This window comes from Paralichthys olivaceus, chromosome 13, assembly GCF_024713975.1.
Source record: "Paralichthys olivaceus isolate ysfri-2021 chromosome 13, ASM2471397v2, whole genome shotgun sequence".
NCBI classification, from domain to species: Eukaryota; Metazoa; Chordata; class Actinopteri; order Pleuronectiformes; family Paralichthyidae; genus Paralichthys; species Paralichthys olivaceus.
In genome coordinates this window covers 23,350,971-23,362,746 of record NC_091105.1, presented here as the reverse complement: position 1 = coordinate 23,362,746, position 11,776 = coordinate 23,350,971, and the positions used below count along the sequence as shown (strand labels likewise).

General features: G+C 39.6%; 1 protein-coding gene across 9 annotated transcripts in view; it reads right to left on the bottom strand.

Annotated features, from left to right (window-relative positions):
• oxr1a (oxidation resistance 1a) overlaps positions 1–11,776 on the bottom strand; it is a 149,707-nt gene that overhangs the window by 30,951 nt on the left and 106,980 nt on the right. For 7 of the 9 annotated variants that reach the window (XM_020091303.2, XM_069537353.1, XM_069537351.1 and 4 more), the window contains one exon: positions 1,500–1,607. The exons of the other annotated variants lie outside the window; for them this stretch is intronic. In XM_020091303.2, coding sequence (XP_019946862.2) covers positions 1,500–1,607 — 108 coding nt within the window. The remainder of the gene's footprint in view (positions 1–1,499; positions 1,608–11,776) is intronic. 9 annotated transcript variants of the gene reach the window in all.

Below are 11,776 nucleotides of genomic sequence, written 5' to 3'. Positions count from 1 at the left end.
TTATTTGCTCAATGAATGACAAGCTGAATGAATGAATGAATGCGCAGCTAGTAAGACAGATTTTACTCATTTAAGAAAAGTATCAATCATTATGTGGTGATCACTGTTTCTTTAATATGGTTCATTTTCTGTTCGATGCAACTAATCAATCAGCTGACAGCTTCTATTTCTGTATTGATAAAATGTGTGTATCTGTGTGATGGATAATATGAGTTCTGTTGTGTAACGTAGTGGCAAAGTGGAGGATTCACACCTGTTAAAGGAAAATGTACACATGGGGATAAAAAGAAAAACTAGTGCAGGTGCAGCTTGATAGAACTGTTGGGGGGAGATAGGTGCTTTACTGAGTGCCATTCTAGTTTCATATGCAGCGTGCAGACATGAGAGTGGCAACGATCTTCTCATCTGAGTCTTGGAAAGAAAGCATATTTGCTGAGATACTGTACTTATAGGCCACAAAGAAAAAATAGTATATAATAATTCTTAATTGTTTCATGATAAAACTAACAGAGAAGATCAAAAAAAATTTCTATTACTTTGAAAGCTGGACTTTTAAAGGGTCTGAGTAGTTCTCCCCCACGTCTAGCATAGCTAGCATAATTTCCATAATGTTAGGCTAATCTTTTAAAGGGGACTAGAACGTGTTGATGTTACTGTGAAGTGACATTACACTTGTACAATATAATGAAAGAGCCACTCTTTTTTTTGAGATTTAGAAGAAAAATAAAAACAACAGGTGTTTTTATAGCAGCTTAACTTCTGCCTCAGTCATGGAGTGAGAGCAGGGACGATGGTTCAGTGATGGCTCTCTACACCCTACTGTTTGGACGCAGCTCAACTCAGCATTGTCTGCAGAGAGCCGAGATGAGGGACGCCAGCGGGTTTGGTGCATGTGGCTCTTCTCAAATTTGTCTGGATTATTATTTCAACGCCAGGAAATAGAGTGACAAAATATCATTTTGGATGTTTGTCACTTTCCTCCCAATAAAAAAAACTGATTAAGAATCTGGGTGTATTGCTGAAAAAGAAATGAGAAACATGACGCAGAGCTTGAGCCAGGGAAGATGGTGTTGTGCGAAGCGGTCTAAAGATGGGAAGCTTGTGTCATTGTGTTGGAAATAAAGCATCTTTGGAGTTTAAGGATATTATTATACCTTTTTAGAAACATATTAGGTAATGTAATGAGTTGCATTCTAATGGGACAAGTACACTGTAATTAGCAGGCAATCAAGAAGAGATAGAGATCACAGGGATGTGATTAGTGAGTCAGCGAGTCTCTGAGAAAGGATACACACATGCAGCTTGTCATTTTCCCTACAAACCTACCGAAAATCATACATTCTGAAAATTAGTAATTGCGGGATCAAGGTAAACCAGTGAGAATGACAGGTGTCTATCGAGCACTTAGTGGGTTGAAGTATATAATGACGTTGCTGTAGGGTCAGTGATGAGGTGATGAAGCTGAATCTATCAGTGAAGGCGTGCATGGCGGCTCACACCTGGCCAGGCACCACTGCTCTGGAGAAAAGCTTGTTCAGCTGAACCAGCTCGTTGGGTGTGGTGTCGAACTTGAGAGCAATGCTGTTCAGCGTGTCCCGCGATTCCACCTGAACCACAAAAGAAGAGAGAGGACACAGAAATCACACATCCTGCTTCAGTTCAGGGGACTTCTTTCAAGCTGCAAAGGGAAGACGTGAAGACGTGACAGAGGATGAGAGGCGGAGAAAGAAAATCTGAGGAACTGAGCTGTGCTACTATCACTTGAAAGCTTTCTAGTGGCTTGTTCTTTTGGATGTTGGATTTGGGATGTTACGCAAATCGAAGAGTAGATTCTCATGGGATAGAATGTTGCTGGCAGAAATGAATGTCACCAGTAGTCGTGTTATCTGGGGAACAGGTCGTGTAACAACATTTCTATTTAAAATAAGGAAGAGTGATGTAAACAATGTCTAGGCCCATAGCAATGATTGAAAAACTAACCCTAACCCTTTTAATTGATACTATCATAATCATTTAGTCTAAAAAAATATCAGAAAATCGTATAAAAGTCACAGATCATTTCCCAACATTCCAAGTGACCATTTGCTGAATCACTCCCTCTCTGCACTGAGCAGCAGCAGGTCTGAGAAGCTTTGGATTTCTCTACATTCCCTAGCGAAGTACCATGTGCTTTATTACAATTACACTTTGCATATTGGAGTGACTTGTCTTCTATCAGTTTTTCCAAAACCAAAAACACATGAGAAAAGGTATCAGGAATAGATCTAACAGTCTGTTCATCTACAAACATAAGCAGCTTCCTATCTATAATAGTAACCAAATGCTACTTCCAAGGCTAAGAGGCAAGAAGCTGCCAGATGCACTTTTCAGAAACTGGTCCTGGATGTTATATTATAGTATATTAAAGTGGGCTAACCTAACTTCTGTTCGGTATCGCAACATGACATTAGATATGTGCAAATGACTTCAGTCTGTGGTTTTAGAATTGTTACACACCTAGTACTAAGACCTCTGTGATACTCCTTTGCGGACAGCTGTAGACTCCACAAATTCATACTGTTATTTGTACTATACTCCTCTTGGGGTCCTCTTAGAGGATGTGTTCAAAACACTGTGAAAATCAGAAGAACATCTCACATCGCTGTCGGCTATTGTCTTTGTTTTCTTTTAAAGATAAATTGTAGATGAGAGCGAAAAAAACTCAGCTTCTCTTCCAATTGGGCTTGTACTTTTGTTTTGTTTTTTGTAGTGGAGTGCATGCACAGTTGTTACCAGTGTCCACACAGACACAACAAATTGATGGGTACAGGGATGTAAGCCTCTAACAACATTCTCATCATGTGAACCTTGGTGGACGCTCACATATTCATGGATGCGGCTACACTGGCTTAACAGTGCACTGCAGTAGAGTGCAAGAGGTTCAGCCTCAGTCTTTCAGTATTCTGTATTATATTTGACCTGCAGTTCTGAACCCACAGAAATTCAGATTGTGATACAAAACAGAAAAAAGCTACAAGCCTCACATGTTAAGAACTAGATCAACCTTAATCAATACCTAAGCACCTAGTAGCCTAAATTATAGTTGTTTTTTTTTAATTTTTTTAAACAGAGTCATTTGATTCACTTTGGTAAAGCTCATAGTCCTGAACTAAAGTTACATGTTTGTACCTTTAGCTCAAAGTGACAGCACTGCTGCTGTCATGTTAGCAGAGTTTTCATGCAGATTCCCTGCTCTTGTGGCAACACCCTGTGCTCAGCTGCAGCCCTCTGCAGCGAGACACAGGTGCTTCTGCTTGTCTCCACCAGTTACAGTCTATACAACAGAGATGTGCTCCATGTGCCTGAACTAGTTAAGCATCTAACATGCCTAGTGGGAGTTTCTACCTTCCAAATAAGGATGATAGCCATGTCAGAAAGAGCCTGCGTGTGTGAGAAACATTGCAAATATGGAAAAAGAATGAGCTCAGGGGAGAGAACCCCTGAGAACCAGACAGGCAGGGCCTACTCTGAGCTGTGTATAATTAGGACAGGATAATGGCACTGTGTGTGTTAGTGCAGCAGTCATGGGACTGCCTGTGTGTGTGTGTGTGTGTGTGTGTGTGTGTGTGTGTGTGTGTGTGCACGCATCTAAATTCTGAACATGACAGATTGTTTCTAGGAGAATGTTCTTGCAGGAACAGACAGACTAAGTGAGACACACACACAGACATACACATGCAGGGTCACAGGAAGGCAGTCAAGTAAAGGGAACCAACACAGACAAGATGGAACATTAATAACTTGTGGGTGAGGCAGACACTGACATGATCTGGATCATGTGTGAAGCTGCAGAAAACACTCAAAAGCTGTTAGCAACATGTGAATATTTTCACAATAAATACATCTAGCTGTGACAAGCTCCGATCCTCATTCCGAAAACAGACTATTTTGCCTCCAGGTAGCAACTGAAAGTGAGAAATTTTGATATTTCACAACATTTCTTTGGACAAAATCCATTAGCAAAACCAAACACAGAGAGGGGGGAATTCATATTTCAAATATTTGAAAGATATGAAGTGTATTTGATTTAGCAACAGACCAACAGAGCCATGTGGGATCATCCCCAGAATCTGTAGCTCTGACAGGCGAGTAAATCAAGCTCTCGTCAATTAGAGCAAATACTCTAAGAGTGTAATTTGGCCAGGGCTGTGTGCAAGAGGAATGTATGAATTGTGGTAAAATGCTGCCAGGTTAGGGAATGAGATGGGCTTGACATCTATCCATTAAACACTTTTAATCATTTGCAGTTCACCACACAGACTGTAAGGCTTTAAGAAGTCGGTGTAAATAAAACATATCAGTCAACAGCAGTGGTGCATTTAACCTCACCAAAACACTGCAGCCCTGGGACACGGTGGCTGTGGACTCATTTTACATCAGCATGTTGTATGTCCATACTAAAATCTTTAATATAGTAAGTGTAGATGAATCAATATTCCGGTTATTAAGATTGGTTAGACTGATATTCAGGCAAACACCAACGTATCTTGCCAAGCATGGCCAAAGAGATACCACTACAGGCAACTAGAGGAATAACAATAACAAGAACAGACCACATCGAACACAGTGTACTTAAAATAAAGTGACATGGTAAGAAGCTGGCTATGATGGCAGAGATCCAGCAGAAACAGCTGGTAAAAAGACTAATCAGCATGTAAGTGCAGTGACAGTAACACTGCTGTGTCACTTGTTTTGGCTCCAGAGCACAGCTCATTAGCTCTTGGAGCTGAGATGTCTTGTAAAGCTGGTCACTTGCTTGGAGCACCATCCTCCAATGCTAATCTCAGAAGTGAAGAAAGGAGTATGTTTGAAGTCTAATATGAAAGAAGTTTTAATTTTGGAAATTGAACTTTGTCTGTGATCTGCATTTGCAAAGATTTCCTGAACTTCAAAAGCAGCTGACAAAATAATTGCAGTCATTCTTGCAGATCAACAGTCCCGTCATGTTGGGTTATTTTGCACACTTCTTCCTGTCCCTTTAATGATGTGGTTGGTCTATTAAGACCAGACATTAAAGGGTTGAACAAAAGCTGTGTTGGGAGGTTGCTAAGTGCTATAACCCAGGCCCCAGATTGTGGGCTACACTGGGGTTGGACTCCATACCCTCTGGGGGAACAAACTAATCAGAGCTGAGGTTGGTCACACTGCTGGTACACAGTCTCCCTGACTCAGCAATGTGCGCCACTTTGTTTGGCCCACAATGAACAAGGCAGAGAAGGAATGCATTGTGCAGTATGGATTGGATGTGGAGGCTGTGTTGGGCTGAATTGAGGTTGATCGGATATGCTAGTTTTACTTGCAGTGAGCACTGCAGAGAGGAACAGGGCTGGTGGAGTGTTTCCCGGATACCCTTGGCTAGTAAGTGGTTGTAGATGTTATTGTGTTAGAGGTGTAGTAAGAACCAAAGGTTAATTGTTTGATTTTCTTTACCTATTATAAACCACTAACAATAATATGATAGTATGTATAATAACTAGAAATACTGTCTCACACACTCACATTATTGTCTATTGTCATTTATTCATTCAGGAAAAACGAAACAAAAGTCAGACTCCTTGTGTGGATACATCTGCTCAGATAATAAATCTGGATACAACGTTGTGGTCAACAATGCAGAGTTTCAAGGTTGACATCTAAGATCCAAACGAATGTGAAATATGGTTACAATCTCCCCTTCTGAGTTATGACATTTAATTAATTTGATCTTTTGGATATACAATGGCAGAACCTTTGTAAGACAACACATTTGTGTATAATGTGTCATCATTTGCATATAGATTCATGGGTAATGGCAAAAAAACATGTGTTCAGAGGTCACAGTGACATTTGACCACCAAATCTAATCAGTCTATCCTCAAGTCCAAGTGAATGGTTGTACCAAATCTGAGTGGACAAAAAACTTTTTGTCTGAACTGTAAATCTAGAAATCTATTTTTACCTGGTTCATCGACACGTCTCCTTGAAGGGTCAAAGTGGAGATACACAATAACAGCAGTCTGTTGAGCTGATTCAATTGTCCGGCTTGATTAAATGTTAACTCGATCATTTTCTAGAAGCAAATCTAATAATAAAGCATCCTTCATATTTCAGAATGCTATTTGATACCTTGAGATTCTCACTGCTTGTTCATCACCCTAGATTAAATTCAATCATTCGATCAAAGTTGAGATAAAGTTAAACGGAGGTTGCACAGCAACCAAGGCAGTGAGTACATGGACAAACCTCATAAACTCAAAAGGTCAAAACCACTCTGCATTCAGGGTTCCCGCTTTCCTAGAGATTTTCTAGGACAGGTGGCAGAGTGGTGCAATGGATAGCCGGGGTCTTTCTGTGTGTGGAGTGTGCATGTTCTCCCTGTATCTTTGTGAGTTTTCTCCTGGGACTTCAGAGATTAGATTAGGTTAATTTGAGACTCTAAATTGACCGAAGATGTGAACGTGAGTGTGAATGTTTGTTTGAATGATTGTCTCTCTCTATGTTGGCCCCCCCTGCACCTAATGTCAACTGGTAGTGGCTCCATCTAACTCCCTGCGACCCTCACAAGATAAGCTGTATAGATAATTGATGGATGGGTGGATGGCTATTCCAGAGCATTTCTAGTTTTCATTTTCAGTGATTATCTAACGGCTTTTACAGACAAGGATCACACCATACACCAACATGTTCATTGAAACATGTGCAATCTTTTTTTGGATAATGTTTATTTATTGTTACTATATTTATTCTTTAGAGTATACAATCATTGTATTTAGTTTATTTTGAAATCCTTTTTACTCTAACCTTGTCAAGTGCCATGTAAATAGAGTTAAGCGTTATTGTTATTATATATTTATACACTGGAAACCTTTTTACTATAAATGATATATACTGTTGCAACCTGAACACACAAACCTAAATATTCAGAACATTAATAGCACAGACAGAAGCCTACGATTTTGCCAACTGACATATCTAGACTGAACTTTACAAATGTATAATTCAGAGTTACAGTAGAGTCGAGTTTACAGGTATCATTAACTGCCACTGACTCTTATCAGTTTATCACACCATGGTTTAGCCCCTTTACTGGTCATATTAAGTTGTTTTATTTAACTAGGCTAATACAGTGGTTCTCAAACAGCGGGGGTGGGCCATAGAGCAAAACAGATTACCAGGGGGAAAATCTGCAGCGAAACTAAAGCCTTTTGAACTGCACAAATGAACAAATCATCATAATATTTTCTGTTGAGGCGCGTTCACAGCAACAAACAAATCTCCGGAGCATTCAGGTGAGGGTCAGTGTGGTAGGCAGAGGCAGGATGTAACGTATATCAAAACGTGTTGGCTCTCATCATCAAAAACTCTCTGACATCTTCATAAGTATCTTCTACTTGTGTGGAACAAACGTCATCATCATTTGTTTTCTAATCAATGTCCATAAAATGTGGTTATTAACTATATGATGACCGTGTACAAGCTCAAATAAGAGTCCAACAACGCTCCAGATCCAAACCCAACGAAGCAACTAAATGCTAAGGTGACTCTGTTGATGACGATGTGACAGATTATCTGACATGTTGAGAATTGAAACACATGCCTCCATGTATACAAGAGAAACAACCCAGATAACGTCATGTATTGAAGAGCTGAGTTCCAAGTATTTTCAACCTCCCTGTTCATCATGTGTGTCCTTATGTCCTTGTATCATGTACATGGCCAGCATTTTAAAATCGAAAGTATTGAAGGACAAAACTAGTTTGGTGGGGGAGATAAAGAGTTACTAATGAGTAGGGTTCCTACAGTGTCTGAGCCTTTCATCCAGGCGGCTTCAGCACAGAGCATCGATTCTCCCGAGGTCCTATTTGCTACCATCTCATCCATGACCAACTTATTTTTAGCTTTATAGCTCCTCTGTTACTCAGCACAAAGCCAAACTAAAGGACAGGACAATACAGCTGCTCAAACACTATTGTTGTCTTGGAGTAATAAGTGGAGAATTCTCTAATACTTGGCTTATATTGTAAAACCTTCTATTTTTTTTGTTCTACAAATGTTTATTTTAAAGATTTACCTCACATATGATGGTTGTTTGCTCCCTGTCCAATAGCTACTCTGTTGTGCCATAACATGAATAATTCAAGTTTATTCTTTAAGCTAAACTGACTTTATCTAAGCTAGGAAAATTAGCAGCACAACAAGCTTCTTATGTCAGAGAAGCATCAAGGCACTGCTAAAATGACTTAGATGTAGCCATTGATCGCGCTGTAAGAGGAGCTATCTCCAACTCGATTAAGTGGCAGAGGACAGGGGACATGCAAATGTGACCTACTGATAGAGACCTGTTATTGACACATTGACAGCAGCACAAGGGGGGGGGGGGAGACAGGACACATAGTAATTGCAATCAGGATCATAGCCACTAATGACAGGTGAACCCTATCTCCTTATCCCCTGGATCAATAATACCCATTATTCATCCAGAAAAGGGGATGAATAATTAAATTTCTTCCTGTTAGGGTCCTTCCCTTCAAGGAGAATGGTACAGGAGCGCAGTAGCAGCCATCTTGAGAATGAATGACATCTAGCTAATGGTCACCTTGTTAAACGGGAGAGGACGTTTACAGAACCAACAAGGGCAGTCAGCTGGAAGGCTAAAGACTAATAGCTCCATTAGAGAGTCTGCTGACATCTTGGTAAGAACATTAACTGTGGAACGTGAGAACTAATCTATAAAGGCTACAGCAAAAGGTCAACCAAGGAAATAAGATGCAATCTCAGAACTATGGCTTCTTGGTGAGATTATTAAGCAGATATGTGTATCCATTCACAGGTCATCGGCTGATCCGTAGTAATGAGTAGAAACTGTTTTGTTCAAAATATGAAAAAGCAGTGGAATAAATAAAATGACTGGAAAAGAGAGGAAGAGAAACCATAATCAACATAATGATCCAACTCTGTCGTCATCAAACTGGAAGTAAAACTCCAGCGTTGGGTTTAATCATCCATAATACTACATCAGAACAGCTATTGCTCCTCATTTTCTAATGAAGGACGAGGCCCAGCTTTAGCATGACAGTTGCCATGGTAACTTTGTGGTTACTACCCTAATGGCATGTGTATCTTGTGCAACTACATCCTTGCTGATCATTTGCAGGTCTAAATTTAGACTTGTCTGCTCTCTGACTTTAAAGCTCTCATGGATACCTCCTTTGGCCAGGTTCTCAACCCCTGCTTCAGGCTTTGATAGCCCTTCTGATTTTCCAACATAAACACAGCAAAGCACCACAGAACTTGCAAAGCACAGAGATAACTTAGAAAGGCCAAAGCTAAGGTAGTGATGTGGCCAGAACTGTCTGAGAGGGGTCTGTTAGGTCCATTATGTAGTTTTCCATTTATTTCGTAATAATGAATAACACCTGACAAGGGCTGAGGATATCATTCAAATTGAGCCAGCTGACGGCTCTCAGTCCTGTTTTAGCTGCTGGGCTAGAGTTTGCAAATGTTATAGTTTCATATACTGACTATGACTGTTCAAATATTCTAATTTCAGCAATTAAAACATCAACATGTTTTAAATACAACTGAAATAAGCAGAGTTGGTATAGTTAGTTTTTGGTGCTAAATAGATTCATAAAAACAGTACCGGTGCCTACAAAGTTTCTTTTGTTTTTTTTTTTTAGAACACAAGGTCAACTTTCTTATTGCTTGGGCAAACTGGAAATTCTAATTTAACATAACATCTTCAATTTTGAAGTATACTTAAATATACCAATTGTAAAACTCTTACACCTTCATTAAGTTTGTAATGCTCTATCCTTGATGAACGAGCCAAGACAAAAAGAAAGCATGTAATAGGAATTCAAAATATTGCTAAATATCTGCTATTGTATGTCAGTAATCGACTTCTATCTTGCTATGTAGAGGGCTGGGAAAACCATGCACATGCGCAGGAAGCTTACACAAGATTGTTTATTTAGCTACAGACTGATGAATGTGCTCTTCATTCTAAAAGCCAAACCCACACAACCCTTGCTAACTCTTTAAGTATAAAAACAATGCAGTTCGGCTTTTCATTACTCAGATGCATATTTACCAGATATCTGCCAAGTTATTTTGTAGTTTGGCTTATAAACAAAATACATGAGGATGTGGCAACATCTAAAAATTAAATAACTTAATGTTTTATCTGTGTAGCTAAAAATTGGAATTCCAGACTCCATCCTGTGACCAAGTTCCTAAAGAATGCTGCGACTAAGAGATAAGGGAGTGAGCTGCTGACATGTTAAGCCATTTGCCTCTATTCTCTCCTCCATCACTTTTAACATCCACACATCCCTCCAATCCCATCATTTCTCCATCACCCAGAGCTGTGAAAGCGCTGAAACAGTGGGATCCCCTCTCCTACCCAGCACTGAATAATGCAATCAGAGTGACTGATTGTCAGAAGGGAGTGGAGTTGTGCGTGTTTTTGTGTGTGCGTGCACGTGCATGCACGTACATGCACCTGGTGCATGGTGTATGACTCATCTAACATTCGCAAGTGCTCTAATGCCCACAATGCTTCCTCTCAGCCCAGCAGAGATCCATTCCACCGGCAGACTGACCATGGCTCATTATCAACCTTTACCTTTTTCTTCGTCACATCTGCCAGATTAATGATTCATCTGGATTATACTATAGACTATGTCCAGCAGAGTACAACTTTTATAAAACGTGTTGAATCTAAGAGTGACTGTGTTGGAGCTGGCTATTAGATCTCAGTAGATAGTATTGCTGTCTCTAAATTAAAAAAACTGTGAAGAACAAAACAATGAAATGCTTAGATTCATAGTCTTGTTTACAGATTATTTATTAAAACATTTTATATTACATTTTTTATTAAGGACCACACAGGGAGTGTGGTTGCTTGTGTTTAGACATTTAGAAAAAGTAGAAAAACGTGTTCCTCAAAGCATCAAATCAACTGCAGCCCATGCAGTCACACTAGTTGCTCTATGAGTTTTGAGCCAAATGCTAACACTAGCACACATCCACACTGACAACACTCACATGCTGATGATGTGTGTTTCCTATCTTCACCAACATCTGCTTATTTTCTTCATGTTTAAGATTGTTGTCTCTCCACTGCTGCTCAGTGTTGTTTCTTCATATTATTGTATGGTTTCAAACTTACTATGTAAAGTGACTTGAGATACTATATGTTGTGGTCTACTGCTGTATTGAAGACTATGTGTGAATGAAGATGATCTAGATATTGAGTTATTTTGAGCTACTGTTGGTGCTACAGTAAATGTCAAAGGATCTCCGTAGTCATAAGGGTTCATCCTCTGGGCACAATAACGACTCCACACCTTACCTAGCACTACATACACAGTGAAAACATATTTGTGTATATTTATATATTCTGTTGGTCTATAAAGGTCACCCTTTATGAAAAGAGATATTATGAACCATCAGTAATCATTTCAAAAATGTTTTGTAGTTTGAATAATTTTGCATGGCTTCATGGCTTGACTGAATAAAAAATATCCTGATCCACCACAAAATTAATGTTTAATATATGTTGACAATTCCATTCTTTCTTCCCCTGCCTACAAACTAGAATCCAGACGGCACTTCCCCTCAAAAGGGCTCTCTAGTGTCACTATACAAAAAGTGATGAGAGCTTTGCTGTGCCAGGTCTGCTGAGAGCGCAGCAACAGACTGAGTGTGTACCCACACAAGGGTTCAAGCCAAAAATTCACGACACGTTGAAGAT